We start from the raw sequence: 20,388 nt of genomic DNA, 5'->3' as shown, positions 1-20,388 counted from the left end.
ATTTAATCAGTGATTAAACTTTGCTATTTTTTTGTACAATTCCTGATATCCAGAAATGCAATTTTGAAGCTAGCGTTGAAACTTGAAAGCTCGTTCAGAATTATCATCTTTTTCGATGAAATGGTTTGCCAATTTTTGTCAAAGCGTGTCAAAATGGCCTAAAATAGTTATTAAAAAAATGCTTCTTGAAATAAAAACCGCATAACTTCAAAACCGTATAAAAAGAGTACGCATAAAAAGAGGACCGAGTGTATCTGGTTTTATTCCGAGTTACTGTCACAAATTTCCATATTTTTAGCATCTGAACTAAGTAACCAATCTTCTTCACTATCCACGATAAGGGGAAAATGACGTAGAAGTAAAATATGTACTATTTTAACGTTGTGAAGTGGACAACATTGAAAACTTCGGTACTCCATATGACTCCAGAATTGTGGGTGACTAGATGGAATCGTGAAGGCAGACGATTGACGTCTCCAGCAGAGAAGATTTTTATATATTTGTGCGAGAAGTTTGCTGCTCTGAGGAAGCAAAAGTTGGAGTTCTTCCTTTTCTAGAAAAGGAAGTGCGCCCAGAACCTTCCCACGTCAGGTACTCACGCCCAGCCAGGAGTAGAAGATTTTTGTTTTAGTGCATGGGTGAGAACCCGTCGTGTTACACTATATTATATAAGTTTACACTCACATGAACAAAGATAATATGACACAGAATCTAAATACTATATTATCCATTTGCACGACTTTACTCGGGTATGCGAAAAATATTTAATTTCATATTATGTTATAGTATATTAAGGCGTTAAATATAAAATTGAAATATCACTTATCTGTTACATTTTTTTTTAATCTGTCTTACTATGAAAACTATTGAAATTAAATTTGATAAATTCTCAACCTTTTTGTCATAACATTTATTTGTAATTATACGGCGACCAATTTGTATATATTTTTTTATCATTAAAAATTTAGGACAAAAAATTAATTATTGTCACATTTATGAAGATATTAAGAAAATTGTTAAATGCAATATCTGCAATATATTTGATAAAAATTGAGAATAAATTGTAATTTATTTTCAAACTAAATATTCGTGGTATAATTATAAGTACATAATGTCACTTGATGCTATAGTGACAAAAAATGGATCAAATTTCGATTCTTAATTTTTTCTTTCAATATTTCCTATATATTTTCTAAAAAAATAAAGACAAATTGAAGGTTTTCAATCATAATCAAAAATAAATTTATCATTCACGAAATAATGAATAAAATAATAATTGCAACATCTTCTATATATTTTGAATTCTAAGTAATTTCTGTAAAGGAAATCCATAATAAACTGTAGCAAATATTCTGATTATTTTGGATCATGTTGAATAAATTCTATAAAATACAAAAAAATAAATCATTCAATTGTACGAATGTACATTAATCAACAATCAAAGAGAAATTGTTGAGCGAAAAGTGATCAGCGGTATAACGTGGCATTAACGTTGAGTTCGGCTCATAACAATGCAACGAAATATTCTACAGCAGAAAATTCCGAATGCAAGAGGAAAACAATTGCGGGCGGAAATAAAGAGAGCGTCCAAACAAAGCGCAACATTAATTTCCGGGAACAATGGTGGGCGCGAATCAAAGAATATAAAACTGCGCGCAAAAGTTTACTGATTCTAATGGGGTAGCTTCCTCTTGCATTTACAAATGGAGTTTTTTCGAAATTACACACCTCCGCCGCCTCCTTTATTCCTGCAATTTCAGCGCAGAAAAGCAGCGACCGCCGCTTCGTGCATTCCGGCATTACGTAATGATGCATTGCGAGCGTGTTTCCCTGAAACTGATCCCGGCGGGGTGGAAGGAATCCCCTTAGCGCGGGTGCATTTTCAGAATTACAACGCTCGCCTATGCAACTCTATTTACATTGCACTCTCCCATGATTATATTCGTATTTATATTCTGCGCCAAGAATATGTTTCACTTATTTAGTTGTTCGCTTACCAGTTCGATGAAACAAAAGTAAAACTGTTTATATTCTTATTTATTTATTAATTCAAGAAAACTACATTTTTTATAATAAACGACGTATGGTAGTAATACATTAATATTAGACAAAGTTTCAATGACTATTGTCGCCTGTATCACAAAATCCGACTTTTTATGCAATTACTTTATGCAATTTTATGATTGTTGCAATAAATATCATTATTTTTATATACGATTTTTTGAATTACTTCGAATGGTTTTGAGAAAGAATTGAACCATTAATTAGTATGAAAAAAAGCTTAGTTCTTTGAATATATCAATAAAATTAAAGTATTCAATTATAAAAATAATCTATTTAACTTACATTACTTTGATTAGTTTATTAAATATTTGATTAGTGCGAAGGAATGCAAATAAATACACGTTCTCCAAAATTTATCAAAAAATGTTAATAATGTAAATAAATAGAAACGAAACTGATAATTTATGCCGATATAATAAGTTTAGCGTTCAAAGCCACCGCTGATGTTCTTTTTTTTTAATGTAAATAACGTATGAAAACATTTGCATTCGAATTGTTAATATGTGTCAAAATAATATTAACTTCAACTCAATTTTTTTGTAATAAAATCGAGAAATCTATGTGTTAGATGTATTATTGAAATAATACATAAAACATCTAGCAAGTAAATATAATTATTTCTATATTGGAAATTCGAGTCCAGTGCTTCAAATTCAATATATGTTCTATGAAAACTAATCGTGGAGAGGACGCAAAGAGCTATTCAATCAATGCAATTCCTAGCCTAGGAATATATCAAATATTAATATCGGCAGTCCGGTTGATTAGTTTGGAGTTAGTTTCGCAGTGATATAATGTTCGTGAATGAGTAAATTAATGTATGAGTTTAATATTATTAAACTTATTCAATTAACAAATGCATTTATCTACTATATACTCAACACTCATAACCATAAGTTATTATATAAAACGTACAACAACAATATTTCAATTCGTACAAAAAAAATTGGATGAATCAGTCGCACGTTTTACACGAAAACAAACAGTTGCGTGACGCAGTTGTTGTGCAACGATTGTGCGCGTTTTTGTTTTCAATACATAAACGGTCTTCAATATAATATGATTATAGATTAAAGTGTATAGAAGACCATATTCAGTATAGAAATGCAGACGTCCATTTTCATAAGCCATTCAATCAACAAGGAATAATACTCGGACTGCTTTAATATGTCTACAAAGTTATAATAGTTGTTGCAAAAGGTCACACATATTCGCATTACGTTCAGTACAGCATCATAATTTGTTTACTTACCTCTATATGAATTCAATTAATATTTCCAGACGATTCGTGAAATTTTATATGTATACAATACATTATTAGTATTTGTGAACCTAGGAAATATTAAATTTTCAATAAATTATTATTGAAAATGAAATAATTTATATAATTTTATAAACTTAAAAACCTATGCTTATCCATCATAAATATAGAGTTCAAAAAATTGTAATAGTAAAAGTTTGTACAATAATTTCACATACAGTTTCTAATAAAAATATGAAGATATTTTTTGTTTAAAACCTCTTTCGTATAATTCTTGTTCAACATTTGTATTTTTTTCACGAAGCGATTGTTCTATCGACTTAAAACGGTGATAGTCTGAAGGTGTAATATCAAGTGAATACGGTGATTGTTGTAGAATTTCTAAATCATGCGTGAGGTCTTGCATTATCATGCTATAGAAATTTTTTTAATTCATTACTAAAACTGATTAAGAAGTTCTGCTGTAACAGTCTGAGCAGGTTTTTGTTAATTCATAATGAATTATTCCCCAAAATTCCAAACCACACGAAGAAACCCTTTCAAAGTTAATGGGTACCTTTTTTTTTGTAGAGGAAAGGAAACCATACAGAGGGACCACGGGTGGAATCGTGGAATTCTTACAGCACTAAAACATCTCCCCTTCTTCATCAGCATCCAGATCCGGTGTTTTCACATGTCTCTGCAATACAGATTGTCTGAGCAAGCTCTACTCTTCTATGTGCGACGACCTTCACTTTCTTAGATTTCTCTCTCCATCCTCCGCTCGTCATTTTCCTCAATGGAGAACACCCCTGTTACGTAGCTTGTGATGATGTCCCACTTCTTCATCATCTCGCCAACGAACGTCTCCGGTTGCAGTACTTCTCCAAGATATGATTCCGCCTCGTGCTTCTTCGTCACCCATTTCCAGCAACCAAAAAAAGTGTGTTCTGGGTTATCATCATCTTCTTCGCAATACCAGCCTCCTTCCTTGCTATAAAGTGTAGGTACTTGCTGAAGCACCTATGCCCGGAGAGCGCCTAGCTCAGATGTAATGTTTTCTCGCCGTGTTGTCTGGAAATCCAGGGTCCCAATTTGATTAAACTTATTTTTTTCTCCTCGGATTGCTGTAGAGCAGTGTTTCTCAAACTTTTTGCTCCATGACTTATTAATCTGTTATCATTTTTTCTGTGACCCCCACTTTATAGGGACACACAGTCCATACTCAGTAACAATTTTTCTTTCAGAAAATTCGTATGACAACTAAATTTATTTTCTATTTCTTTTCCAAGATTTTTCAAATGATCTTTCACTGTAGATCTTGCTGGATGGAACTGGAGCTGGTCATTACTATGTGTAAACATTACAAAGAATTTTTCTTCTAATAGAAATATTGGGAATTCAATTAATTTTATTGTATTTAAAGAAAGCTATTAAATTATATTTATATTAATTTTGAAATTACTGAGAGAATTAATTCAATTAATGTAATGTAATTGAAACTACCGTGCAGATAAATGGAAATAGCCATAGGGTTAACAATACAATAATTACACACTGCACTTTACATACTAATAAATCCATTATAGTAGGATTTAACCCAGTTTCAAACGAAGATCCTCTCGTTGCATTAACCTCTGGCATTGTGTAACAAAATATAAATCTAAGGCATTGTATATCTATTTTGTTGATCTTTCCATCATGAAGTTTCGGGCAGTTAACTTTATTACTTTGACTTTTCCTCGGCTTGCAGTCTTGGGGGCGCAATCAAGGGAGGATAATGGGAAATCGATCGGGCGTACTCATTGGCAGTTTGTGCACGCTAAAAATGATATCGCTAATTAATACAATAATTACGTCCGGGCGTTTTAAAAGCGGCGAACTGGATTAGCGTGGCAACAACAACAACGGGGCTAATTGACGGACCGAAGGGCCCTTTTGGAGAGGGTCCGAAACCGCTTTAGTCTGCCACGCAAACAACTATTTAACGGTTAACCTGATTAAAGAGTTAATTATTTTAAATAGTAATTGGCTGCATTGATGACCTGCCGACTAATGCATACAATCTATATGCAAATCATATTTAGTTAAGCTATTATTCCCTAATAGATACATCACAACTCATAGTTATTCCAATGTCGAGACTAGAATACATGATAAAGTCATACCTCGGGTAACGTTACCAATCATCTGATAAAATATGGCCAGAAGTTGTACTTAAAGAAGATAATAACATCCAAGAAATAAAGTTGTCCAGGTGGCTCAATCAATAGGATTTGAAAATGTTGATTAAGAGAATGTTTAAAATGTACTGAATATAGAAGACTTTTTTTAGTGGAAGGTTTAGAACGAAAACAATGAAATTGAAGACAACCAAAGCTTTGAAAGGTGCTTATCATATTGAAATAGTTATATTTATTTTTTTGTGAAATTTTGTGATTTAGGAAATTGTTTAAGCATTCAGTGTCAATTATAATAACTATAGACAGTTGTTAAATGATAGAGAAAAAAGCACATACAATTAACGTTAGACTCATATTAAAATGCGAATTCACATTGCATGTACCGTATTTCCATCCTGACCATAGTATTTTTTATCTCTGAAAACGAAATAATTTCGTAGATCGCATGTAAGAGATTCATTAACGCTGAATTTACCAGCCAATATGATTATCGAAATTACCGGTAAATTTTGATATTTTCGGTATTTTTTTTACTCGAAAATTGAAATTTTGATCAATCCGACGAGTAAAAAAATATTTCGTCGGTCCACAAAAAACGAAGTTCTTCAATTATTATATCAACAATAATATTTACATATTGATACTTATACAATTGGCTGGAGAAGATTTAAGTGCATTTGATTATAAATTACTTAATGTTAATTTTACCCAAAAAATATGATTGATAAATATTCTGTGTAAAATACTACTTTCAATGCACATTTTAATTCGCAGTAAAAACTGGATGTGAATATTTAAAAATGTGTTTTGCCGAGTCTGTTAATGTAGTAAACTTTTTTTTTAATCTTTTATTTTTATTCACAATCTGCCATAATTATGACAATGAGTTGAACAGTTTTTTGACATAGACAAAAAAGAAAATAAAAACAGAAAAACAAAAATAACAAGCGTGGAGCGGAACGATTTCCCATCGGATCTTCCTATAAACGAATACAAATTTAACTAAAAAATAATTAAATGACAATAACAACCCAACTAAAAATTGATTTTGAATGAAATGAAACTTTAAATAGAAGTATTCACTCTAATAAACAATAAAACTAACTTTTAGTTTCTAAAGGGGAGGTCGAGAGTGTTATGTCTCTTTAGTCTGTGGGGGGTAGTAAACTTATTATTATTATTATTACTAATTATTTATGTCAATGCTTTCTTTAATAAGCAACAGTTTACATATTTATTGTTAATGTATTTAACCTTTATTAAAACTTAATTAATCGCTCTTTTGCACACAAAATTTTCAATGAAAAGACCGGTTACCGATTTTTACCGAAACTTTTTAACCATTAAACAAAAAATATAGTAAATTTTGATGCCCTAAATGCATCTCTTAATCATTCGTTAATTAATAAAATTATTAATATACTTTTATAAGAAAATTATTAAAGATTTTAGTAAATTTCAATTTCAGTAAAACTATATAGATTGTTTTAAAATATTGTTATATACCAAGATTCGTCACTATTTAATAAATAACATTAATTAATGAAAGAAAAGTTACATTTCTAACAGGGGCGTCTAATAGCCGAATGGTTAAGTTGCCCTACCCACGAGATAGTGGGCGCAGGTTTATATCCTGGTCAAGCCAGGCCCTTTGCGAGCCCCCTCGGTGCTTGCAGCAATAGGGCCATCGTTCATCACAGATGAACAGTGAAATGAATGAGGTTCAGCATATGGACCTTCTTCAGCCAAGTCGATGGACAATGACAGTGTTAAGGATAATAGCAGATTCACAGACAAAGGAAATAGTGGAATCTCAGAGCATCAGTATACTACTGAAGTCAATCTACAAGACGATAGCCACACAATAAATTAAAAAAATAAAATCATCATAATGGTAACCATCCACCGGGAAATATTACCTTCTTAATGTTAACCGCGGTCTTAAATTTATTCAATGTTTACATTGGATAGATTGTATATAAAATTATTTCTAACAAAATGTTCGCAATTAAACTAACTTGTCATAAGTAATTTTCATTATTATCATAGCTATTCCTAGTATTTATCAAGTATCTATTTAAATTATAGGAAAAAATGTGACATATATTAACATTTTTATATTTTTGTAGTTAATTCATCGCATATTCATCAAATTCATTAGTTTGGAGTAGGTTAAAATATTAATATTACAAGTTGAAAATAATTTATATCTATTAAATATATTATATTACCCAGGAGGATCATGACGATGTTATCTTTTTATATTTCCATTTGTTATTATGTAACATTATTTATTCTATTACTATAAATACACATTGTTATAAATGAATTATTATTATTACATATTCATGTTACGTAAATTACACTTATCAAATCAGTTGGAACAATAAAATAAATCAAATTGATGCGTTCCAATCGTTTCATATCGAAATAATACATTATTAAATATTATAGATCCAGATTATTTATTTAATATGTGTATTAAAAGATTTATAAATCGAATAGAAGATTAATCTGAACCTTGTCATAATACATACTGACTTCAATATTAAGTTTTTTTTACCTAAATAAATTAACAAAAAAAATTACCATATAATATATAGATTTCAATAGTGAAAAGTAATGTAAAATTGATTGTATACATTTAAAAAATAATAATTTTCATATTAAATTGTTCAATTGAATAATTTATGTATGTATACAAAATAAAAGGGTAATAGTAAATGGAATGATATAGTAACTTGAAGTAAAATAATGACCCTTAAATAAAGATCGTTATTTTAAATTAAGTTTCGCTTTGTGTTGCTCGGAATGCCTTTTCTTTTATTTAAATACTTCCTTTTTCCTTGGTCTCTTCTCTCGGAGATCTGAGATTCATTAATATCAATTTGTGCACCGAATGAATGGATGCACGTGAAAAGGGCGCAAATGGAATGGAGCATAGCTTTCAGATAGATTCGTCCTCCATCGATTCCCATAACCAACAAAACCCAACCAATCTCTCGTCCAAAATTCATACCATATTGGGTTTTTGTTTTAAATAAATTATTTATTGCCAATTCTGGATATTGAAATAGAAACCCATTGTCGAAGTGCGTTAAAAGCGGAGGGTCGATGAGGGTGGTTTGTTGATGGGTTTCGTATCGATTTCCATAGGGTTACGATGAGAACGAGAAGAGAGACTCTCACCACGAATCCTCAGCCGCCGACGCCGCCACAACGAAATCCGATTAACGTGCGATGATGAGGGGCGAAGGGGGTTGGTATTGGTATATAGGATTTTCGGAATGGGGAAGAGGAGGAGGTTGTTTGGTGTACTGACCCGATTCTCTCCTGTAAATTTCGCAAATAAAACCGACGTATTATGTAAACTGCAGCGAAATAATACAACGAATAATCGAATTCCCGAGCAATTTCGATGGATTAGTTTTACTAAAGCTTGAATATAAAACCCATTCAATTCCAAAATAATTTCTAAAGAAAATTGAAAAAAAAGTATCGATTTTTTTCCTTTGCTGGAAATATGGTGGAAAGCAAACTAAATTCAGGTTTCTCCTACTGAAGCGATTAACGCCGACGTCATTACCTGTTTTCAAACTGAAATCAACAGGTCACATAAATATAGTATTCCAGGCGTTTGTGAAAAATTAATTACGTAAATAAAATATCCAATTTGGAATGTATTCTTACAAAAAAAGTAAAGTATAATGTAAAAAGTCAAAAAATACATTGACGACTCTCTTTCTATCCCATTACAGTGATTACATAAATTCAAAACTTAAAAAGTAGAAAACTTTATAAAACAATTAATCTTATACATGTTTTTACATCAATATTCGATACAGATTTATACAGACAAAAAGTAAGTTCATAGACAAATTTATCAAATAAGATATAAATTTATATATGAGAATAATAGATTGAAGTAAAAATATATAAATGTAAAATTATTTATAATTGAAACACATTAGTTTGTTAACAATAAAAAATGTTTATCAATGTCGTTTATATAAACAAATCAAATACAAAACTTTCTTGAAGTCAACAAAATTAATCCATTTTTCGATCCCTTCACTTTCTTATGTCATCAAAATCTCGATAATGTTATATATTATAAAAGGCCCTAATATGGATGATCGTAATATGAGACATGTAATCCAATATCACAGCTTAAATTCAAATTCAGTTGACCTAAATTGCTATCGAAATTCATGGTAAGTGGATATAAATTAATCCTTCTATGCATAATCAAATGACCGTTAAACTAATACCTAGTGTAGATTGAAGCGTTAAATAGATAATGTTTGTAATTACATTAGCTTTATATAAAATTGTTTAATTAAATTTTTCTCAAAAGTATAGAATATTTTTCCTATAACGTTAAATATACTACTGTTCTCTAGATAAGCAGAATAATTAAAAAATAGACTTTGATCCAAAATGGGCAAAAATAAAAATAGTTAAGTAAATGAAAATATAGTGATTTTTTTCGATAAGTATTGAATTATATTTAATGTTTCTATAGAAGAATGTTAATTTTTTATATTATTTGTTATTAGTTGTGACTGTTGTTATAAATTTTACATATTGAGGTGAACCTCAAGAAAGAAAATTGACAAACACCGTATGTCAATAGGTACAAGTTTTCTCAACGCTAAAAGGATACAAAATTACTTGTCAAATATATAATTTTAACTGTCGTCGTTTTGCAAGACATTTTATAGGCTGTCAGTTTACTTACTTATTTCCATTACAATATGTTGAAATTTGTTTGTTCAAATCTATTAATTTATTCCATAAGTCTATATTGATTTCGGATTGGCTTTGTAAATAAGTGGCTTTTTCTTTTATGATTGGGCTTCGAATTGGAAAAGATCCCTTTCAAATTCAATTTAATTAAAGTACTTGAACAAGGAACATTTTATTTCCACCCAATGTTTATAAATAATTTATTTTACCTGATTTACTTCAAAAGTCCTTTGGATCAAATTGGGACCAATAAATAAATAATTTATTTTGTGTAGATACATTTTACTTTACTTATAACAAAACGAATATTTATATTTGGATAATTTACTTTGTCAATCTATTTTCTGTTTGGCAAATGAACACATTTTTAAATGGTCTATATCGCAAGCCCGACAACCGAAAGACCTATTGAAAGCCAGACGTTCATAATCTCGAGTGTATCGAAATCTCGACTACCATAATCCCGACAATCAAAATTCCGACAGTGTCTTTTATTATTATAATTTCTACAATAACATTTTAAAATTATTCTACTATATTTTAATAGGTACGACGGATACTGAAAAAAAAATACTTTTAAGATCTAGGTCAATGGCATTTTTGCCCGATTATTAATTGTTGTTATTTATTCTTAATAACAATAAATAATATTAATTATTATTGTATTTTTTCTTTTTCGTTGACTTATTCATTATAAAACTTAAGAATAAGAAATATTCTATAATAAAATTAGTTTATGTTATTAACAATAAATAACAACAATTAATAATCTTATTAAGTTTTAGATTGTCGGGATTTCGATATAGACGGGATTTCGATACAGTCGGGATTTTGATTGTTGGGATTTCGGTTGTCGGGCTGCGATTGCCACCGATTTTTAAGATTTAATATTGTTTAATCGAAAGCAATCGAAGAATAAATATTTTGTGACGAAATTGAGATATTATACAAACAGTGTATACGAAAGCGCTTCTCCTTTGTTGTATCCAATTAAATTCCGTGTTGCTCCATAAGTTTAATTACAACAATGCCCTTGCATGATGCAACGAAACAGAACGTAAAGTAAAAAGCTATAGTTTACCAGAGTCGCAGTCCGCATAGGGCTTATGTCTTTTTAGTTAAATTAATATAAACTCGGAGCAATTTGTAGGGCGAAGTTTTCCAACTCGCTATATTCTTTCTTCTTTCACTATATATATATATATATATATATATATACACACACACATTTTTTTGTTTGCTTTTTTCTTTTAGCGAGAAACGGAATGGAGTAAATGAGGGAACTTTATTTATACCATTCCCTGCATTCGATGTTTAATCCTCCTGCGGGCGCGCGAAACTTTCGCAGGCCGCAAAACATTTCTTTAACTTTTGCAATACGACTCCCGCCCGACACGTTACATCATACAATACAACAGCGACTCAACTTTATTCGAAGCGCACTTCCATCAACACCATGGACAACTTGATTGTGTTTAATTGGATTTATAAATATCCACGATGATATTTTTTGACTTCTTCTCTTGCATGTTTAATTGACGCTTTTTAATGAAGGATTACGAAGACGGGTTTAATTAAGACGAAAGTTCGGAGACTTTGGAATTAACCATTCAGTTTTTTTCTTCTTTTCTTTAAGTGCTAACTTTCAAATGAGATTTAGATGCAAAAAAAACTGTCTCTTTCAAAACGATCTGTATATTTTGTATTCTCTTTTTATCCAGACTATGAATGCTAGTTTTCTTTTATCTTTTAATATTCATTTACTATAGGTTAAAGCAATGTTAGCAAAAGCTTCCAGCTTATATCGAGGGATTTGGATTATCCTGGTAGGATGTTGTCCTTTGGCCGTCTCTCTGTTTGTCCGTCGCACGAACCGTGATAGTACATTGATGATTACATGTACACATAAATATGAAAGCTTTGGTTTTCAATTAAACACTATGTTAGTAGTATTCATCCAACCCCTTCTATTTGCAGTATCCATCAAAGCTTAGGGAATTCTAGGAAAATAGTTAGCACTTTTGTCTTTATATCCCAAGTTATAAATTAAAAAATAAAAAAGTATTGTTCATAATTAAACTATGATTACAATCTAGTTAATTTTTCATTATCTGTTTCCATTTTTTTTTATCATTTTACCTTATGCGAACCGAGATTCCAAGATCGCATTATCAAATTAAAACTGCTGTGTAATAATATGAGCTGACGTATAACAAGCGGCGCCACGGTATAAAAGATAGGGCGAATATATCCGACTCTCGTCCGTAAATGATTATAATAGCAAACCGTTTCTAATACTGTGAACAAAACTTAAATGTTTCAATCAATGTGAGAATTGTTATTTATTGGTTTACAAATTGTCCAGAAATATGCACAAATTCCTCAAAAACATTATTTTTTCTTCAGATTATTGTAACATCCACATTCCCATTATATTAAACACAACAAACGTATGTATCATACAGTCGAGTATCTATACTCAGATTTGTTTTAAAAACATTACATAATAATAATTTAATCTAGACTTACTTGGAATTGCATGAAGCATGTTATGATGAGGAGGACCAGACAAGTGATTGTCGCCACGCTAACGCAGGATAAGAAGAGGGCGTGTTTCAGTCGAATGCAGTAGCGTTGATAAAGAGTCTCCAGCTCCATTCCATCGGCTGAAACAAATAGTAAACCATTGAAACAATAATAACAACAGCACAACTACTACCACCAACAACAGCAACAGAAGCGGCAGTAACAACAACAGTGGGAACAAACTACGCGCGTGTTTTGATGAAAATTGAACAATTCCAGTTTGCGCTTTCATCAAATTCCATTAACCAAAAACGTTCGAAGAATACAAAAAAAAATAATTACATTTACGACCAGATGCTTTATTCATTCAGTAATTGCATTCGATGCTTTCGGCATTTAACTGTTCGCATAGATTTTTTTTTCTAACTGTATGTAAATAGTTCAATGCAATAAATTACATGTCCATAATTTTATACGTTCAATCACAAATAATGATTTCATTCATCAATTTGTTCCAGTCAATAAATATGTTTTTATGTTTTATGCCTAAAAATATTAATATCAATTTTATTACGTTTTTTTTGTGATGTAATAAAATACTTTATTATTCTTTCCAACAATATTAAATTACTTTACTTTCAATATTTACATAATATAATAATTGAAAGTTTTAAAATTATATTTTGTTATAAATTTCTTATTAACGTCTTAATGCACTCAACCGAGTTAACTCGGTTTTTAGAAATTAAATATATTCCGCGTACCCGAGTAAAGTCGTGCAAATGGAACATTTTCCAGCTTTCATACCACCAACAAAAAATAAAATGTAACTCATCAGTGTTATGTCTGTTCAAATAAGTGGGATGGAAATAGGAAAAACATTCGTATAGAAACGTTAGGGGATAAAGTTTAATAATTTATCACACAGAGCAAATTGTTATGTTTATCATTTTCTTATAGCGCGAGTTAACTAGCTTTAGTGCAGTTTAATTTACGTTTTTTTTTTGTAATAATTTTTCTTCTGCAATTTTCTGAAAAGAATAGTTAAATACAATGGAAATAAAGAATAAAATAATTGTTGAGAAAACAACCTTTTTTGTTTTTTAATCTGTTCTTTAAGGGGTTAATAGGTATATAAATTATCAAATATTTAGGTTTAAAATGTTAACATTTAGAAAGATAATTTAAAATTTCGTTTGAGATTTTTTTCAGTGAATTAGCAGAAGAGAGAGAGAGAGAGAGAGCAATATTTGTGTAATTATAGTTAGTGACATAAAGATTATGGAAAATATGAAATTCGGTGAGATTAGTCAACAAGATAGTTCTAGAAGCAAAGTCTCGCTTTATTTATATCAGCCTTCATCCGGATGGTTTATTAACAAGAATAGAGTGAGAGAGAAAATTAAGTCGAAAAATAGTTGGTCGTAGGCCAATCCGTTGATGCAATAAATATGTTATTATCGTTCCACATTATTTTCCTAAATATACAAGAGTATAACTTTACAGTATATATTTATTTTTTTATTATTATTAAAATTGAAATCTTCCAAACGACATCGCAAACATAGAGAATAAATTCCAATACTCCGTCCGGCATCCCAGATTCAATTAAAACGTTTCGCAAATTTTACTGCCGCATTCCGCAGCTAATTGGATAGATGCAACGAAAACATGTTTGTTTTTTTTTTACAGATTAATTAAATTCCGAAAGTTTTCCATTCCCCATTTGTGATTGCATTTATTTATATTATGCGTTTTATTTCGTACAGTTTCTGTTGATTTTAATAATCATGATCAACATTGGAAAAACGTGCGATTCAAAGATTAGGACTCTGCCAGACTATTTTTATTATGAAACTGAAACTTCCTTCCCACGCTACTGAACACACTGCTCTAACCACAGAAATAACGCCGACACACACACACATTGCATAACGAAATAATAAACAGCGTGAGTGTATTAATTCATATCCGCGTTTGCAAACACCTCGAGCGTATTTTGAAAACAGGGCTCACAGCGCGTATCACCTATAACATACAGGAATCAGAATATACTCAAAACCCGGATTATGTAGTTGATGTTGTAGCTTATATACTAATGCTAGTAATTAATAGTATATCAATTCAAATTTCAGAGAAAACAACATCAACGATTCATGATATATCTTGTAATTCGAAATACTGACTGTATCGAAATCCCGACAACCATAATCCCGACTATATTAAAATCCCGACTATATCAAAATCCCGACTATATCAAAATCCCGACTATATCGAAAATGTCTACAACAACATTTTTAAATTATTCCGTAGCGTAGTGACTTTTAAATTGTTATTAACAATAAATAATAACAATTATTATTTCATAATGTTGTCGAGATTTTGATATAGTCGGGATTTCGATAGAGTCGGGATTTCAATAGACGGTCTTTCGGTTGTCGGGCTTGCGATATAGACCCATCTTGTAATAATCATAGATATTATGTACATTTTGACTTGAAACTTATCACCAAGTAAGTAGTGAGAACATAATTAATAATATTTAATTGATTTATGTATATATTATAAGCATCCATTGAATACCAACTTTAAATTATATTTCTTTGGGCCACATGAACCAATGTACGAGGGTCTAACAAAACTCCTATACTTACCGATCTTCTTAAAATTTGACATGAAATATCGGTAGACTTTAACAAATTGAGAAACAACATTTGTTTTTTAAAAAACAAATAAATTTATGCCAACTTAGCGAACTTTTGATATTCATATTATAGATTATATGAACAACATGTTATTATCCTGCAAGTTATTAAAATTGTTAATATAATTTATCAAAATTTGTAGATTTACTACCCTTGGAATATTTTTCGATATTTTCCATGTGTTTGACAAATTGTGGCAATTATACTACTTTATAAATGAAAAATGACATTTTCATAAACTTCTAAATGTTATTAAATTTATACATGATATTGAAATCAAACTTAAAAAAATGTGTCCCAAAATTAACGCAAATTAACAGTTTTTATCACAAAATCACAATCTGAGAACTAAAAACTGTGTTTTCTATTTAATTCAAATCTAGCGTTAATTTAGCGACACCTTTTATATTAAGAAACTTTTATTCATTTCTTATGTACTGATTTTTAATATGTGTTTATTATATTATATTCGGTAAAAGTATAGTTTTTTGATTATATAAAAATTATTACGAACTTTTCAAAAGTTGTTGAATATAACAATTTAACCTTTCGTTACTCGCGCGGCATTTCGTAGAATCGTTACTCGCGTAGCGTCTGAGAAACTCCTTTAAATATAACGTTAGTAATAAATTTATAAAAATAAATAATTGATTAGATTGGGAAGAAATTAAAAAAAATATTAGTTTATTTTGAAAGTTTTGGTTGTTATTGTACACACTGGCATCTTACAGACGCCACGCGAGTAACGAATAAAAGTTTTCAATGAAAAAATAATAATTTACGAAAAATGAAATAATTCCAAAAATTTACTGAAAAATAAAAACGTTTGTAAATGATTATAAACAAATAATAAAGTACATTAAATATAATATTATTTGTAAACGTATTCTTTATGTATGCATGAAAGTTTTAATTTGTATTTGAAAATATTATCAAAACATGATGGTGTAATTTTTTATTAATGAAACGAAAGATTTAAAATTAACAAACAATTTCCAAAAGTATAGTAAAACTGTAACTAAATTATGTACAAATAAAACCAATTTAAATTACGTAACGAAAATTAAGCATAGATTGAAATAATTCAACAATTTATACCAAATGCATTAGAAAGATTTAAAGATTGAACTGGATTTACAATTAAAATCACAATTTTTTTACTTGATAAATTCCATACAGTAAATTATTTCTTATTGAAGTATTGATTGACTTAGATATAAAATAGAAATTTTAGCAATTATTTCAAAAGGTTTCTTAATATTATTTTTGTATATTTGTAACAGACATAAAAGATACATACATTTAATTAAATATTGGTTTAAAATGAATAATTTACTTTATTTAATAAATGTAAAATTCAACCTCACAGCTAAAAACCAACGGAAGTTAATATTTAAATATAAAAGTGTTTCATAAAGAGGAAGTTCATTTTCACTCTGAGATAAAAAAAAATGCATGAACATGTTCCAAATGCGATTTACATTAAAGTTAAATACAATAGTAAATGCAAAAATGTTCGCAAAGATTTAATTTAACTGATAAATTTGATTGAATTTAAGAATGGAAATGAATGTAAATGTATGCGCAATGCAAATGTTTCAACGTAATTCTTCTGAAAAAAAAAAAAACGACACGAAAAAAAAGCTGATTCTTCCTACTTTCGCAGCACCCCTATCCTTAACGTCTTCTGACAAAGTCACTAATTAAATTCACGATAAATTTGATTGTCTAGTTACGTAAGCAATTAGATCATGGGGAGTTGAGTTTGTAGCGTAATTTAACGAGGGCGTGTACTGCGCCGCTCTCATTAGTAGAATTGGCAATTAATTAACCTGCAACAATTGCTTTGCCAGGAATATAGCGATGCAAGGATCGACAAAGGATGTATTGTGTCTATACCACGACCTTTACGTCTGCACGGAAAAGGGCAAAAAGAAGTACGTGGGGACCTTTTTTTTCTTGTATTTTATTGCATTTGAATGGGATTAAATTCCTTTGCTTTGGTCCGAGAGACCGCAATTTTCTTTTCGTTTGAATCGTATGGGGAATTCCACTTTATCCGCGAGGAGGACAAATCCAATTGAATGCAATCCCGGTCTTTTCTTCTTCTCGTTCGGCGCGGATGCTTTATGCGATGTATTTCGTGCTTTCGCACGTAGGGTCGAGAAGGAGGTGTAGGTAGTACTTTAGAGACAAGTGGAAGAAATGACGTGTGTTTGGGTAACAATCGATTCAATCCGTGTGTGTTTTGTAGTCGAGAGGAGAACTGGGTCAGAACTAGGTTATTAACTATAATTGGGATTAGGTGCGTACCGTCGCGGATAATAGTTATATAAAATGGGGAAATTGTAATTAACTTAATGTGTATCATCATTGCGATGTAAAGTGGAGCGGTTTTCCAGTCAATTCCAGAACCAGTTTCAAATTCAATTACCGAACGAATTTCGATACCTGCATTCAGTCTATCAATTACCGACGGATACAATTTCTTTCATCCCCTCATTCAATCGCAGTTTATATCGAATCAAGAACAATAAAATTTCAATTACAACTAAAAAATTGTTGTCAATTCTATTTTAATTGCATTCATTTAAGTTTAACAGAAAAACAAATCAATTAAATCCTTCAACTGCATCAATATTTATTGAGTGTTTATAATTTATCTAAAGGTCACCTATAATTGTTGATACATTTACTTAACTTTTACAATCAATTTAATGGTTTTCTAAAAATCAATATTTTTCAGTTTAAAATTATTATTAAAGAAATCTAAATCTAAAATATTTATTAATTACAATTTTGTAATTGCAAAAGCAACAATGTTATGTAATATTTTAAAATTACAATGTACTTATAAAATCATCCACAATTAAATATGATAAATAATTAAAAACTGGAATTCGAAATTAAATTATAATTCTCTTTTTATTTTTTTCCCAGTTAATTAAAATAAAATGAATATTATAATTCGACTTTAAAATTATAACAAGTTTGTCAAAATCACGATTAAATGCAATAATAATTCGCGAGAAATAAAATAGAACACAAATAAATCAAACATTGATTTTTGAATTCTCTCTGTTTCATACACATGAAAATACATATACAATCTCTGCTCGGGCGAATGATTTATTTCTATTTAAAATTCGCAACATTAATTTTATATGTCATAAATATTTACAACCGAACATGTATTTATTTTACTATTTAAATTAGGTTTTCCATATTTTTCTACTGCCACGTACTGTTTTTACCTAGACTAAATATTTGATTAGTTGTATTGCTACATTTTTAATAAATTATTCATCTCTATTTTTCAAAAAAAGAAATACAAATTAATAGGTAATTGAATGTACATTTATTAAACTGAAATATTTAATAAAATTAAACATTTACATTTATTAATCTATAGAAAATCTAATAATCTATAGCAGTGATTCTCAAACTTTTTTGGTCCGCGACCCCCTTTTGGACATACAATGTTTTTGAGACCCCCCGAAGAATGAGTATATGTAGCAACCAGGATTGATCTTTCATTATTTTTTTGCAACCCCCCTTGGAGGTCTCGGTTCACACTTTGACAATCACTGATCTATAGTATCTGTCATGTTTTTGACAGTTTGACAGTTAATTCTATAAGTTAAAACGTATACTACAATATATACTAGTCGTATCTGATGGGAAGGCGAGGCCAGGTGATAATAAAAGATGAAATTATATCATTGAAACCAATACGATAGGGTGTACCTTAATGTATCTGATCTTCAAAACGGATGTGCCAACAACACAGCAGGTCACAGCAGCTACCATTGTAGATGACACTGCAATTCTTGCTGACCTAGTGCACGCTTCAAATGTGCTACAGGATAGCCTAGACAACATCCAATACTGGATGAAAAGGTAGGGGATATGATAAAGGCGAATGAAACGGAATTCGCACATGTCACATAAACAATGCGTAGACAAACATGGTTTTTACTAAACAACACATTCCTGCCTCATGCTGAAGGATCCAAGTATCTGGGGGTTTCATCTAGATCAGTGATTCCCAAAGTGGTCTATATCGAAATGAAATGAAAATAGGGGTCCACGATAGTGGATCTCAATATACACTGATAGTACCTATTTACTTACATTAAACTATCTTATAATACATATAAATATATAAGACATATACATCATTTATAAAAGTACCTATGAACTAAAAAAAATATTATATATGTTTATAAAATTGTGTAAGTTGTAGGATGTAGGCATTCGCTTTGTGATCGCAATACATTTTGAACTTGTAAAAACCTGCACATAATGATATACCAGTATCATCTTGTTACAAGCATACGCGCAGTCTCAGAGCAAAGATCCTAATAATTATAAAGATGTCCCAATATAAATAATAAATTTACAAAAAATCAATATCAGGTAAGTAGAGGGTCTACCCAAAACCAAAAAACATGACAAGGTCTACGACACAAAAAAGTTTGGGAACCTCTGATCTAGATTGTCGCTTGATCTGGAAGACCCACGTAAAGGTCAAGAAGAATTGAGGGAAGAAACTCTGAGATATGCATTGAGAATAAGGTACTGATAGCTATCCAACATGGACGTATGGCACACAGCTTTGAGAGTCTGCCGGCAACTCAACAAAAGATATAATATAAAGGTACCAATTAAAGACATTGAGGCTGATTATAAATGCACCATGATACGAAATTAATTTGTTTACCGACATCAAGCTAGTAAAAGAAGTGATCATAATTTCCAGCACAAACTACCATTAGAGACTGGAAGTCCACCAATACCTCAGCAGGATTGAACATCACAATTAGCTATCGACGATGACTCAAACGATTTATGCCACAAGATTTTCCAAACCGTTTAACTGTACGTGTTTGTATACTTATTGATTATATAAGAGCAAAGA

At 30.2% G+C, this 20,388-nt stretch overlaps 1 protein-coding gene across 10 annotated transcripts in view; it reads right to left on the bottom strand.

The window, feature by feature from the left end:
- LOC108567526 (adenylate cyclase type 2) overlaps nucleotides 1–20,388 on the bottom strand; it is a 92,829-nt gene that overhangs the window by 47,255 nt on the left and 25,186 nt on the right. For all 10 annotated transcript variants that reach the window (XM_017928040.1, XM_017928043.1, XM_017928041.1 and 7 more), the window contains exon 2: nucleotides 12,766–12,902. In XM_017928040.1, the coding sequence (XP_017783529.1) occupies nucleotides 12,766–12,902 (137 nt within the window). The remainder of the gene's footprint in view (nucleotides 1–12,765; nucleotides 12,903–20,388) is intronic.

This window comes from Nicrophorus vespilloides, unplaced genomic scaffold (genome assembly GCF_001412225.1).
Source record: "Nicrophorus vespilloides isolate i.1.1-1 unplaced genomic scaffold, Nicve_v1.0, whole genome shotgun sequence".
Lineage (NCBI taxonomy): Eukaryota > Metazoa > Arthropoda > Insecta > Coleoptera > Silphidae > Nicrophorus > Nicrophorus vespilloides.
The sequence above is the reverse complement of the archived record's forward strand: the minus strand, read 5'-3'. Positions and strand labels throughout refer to the sequence as shown.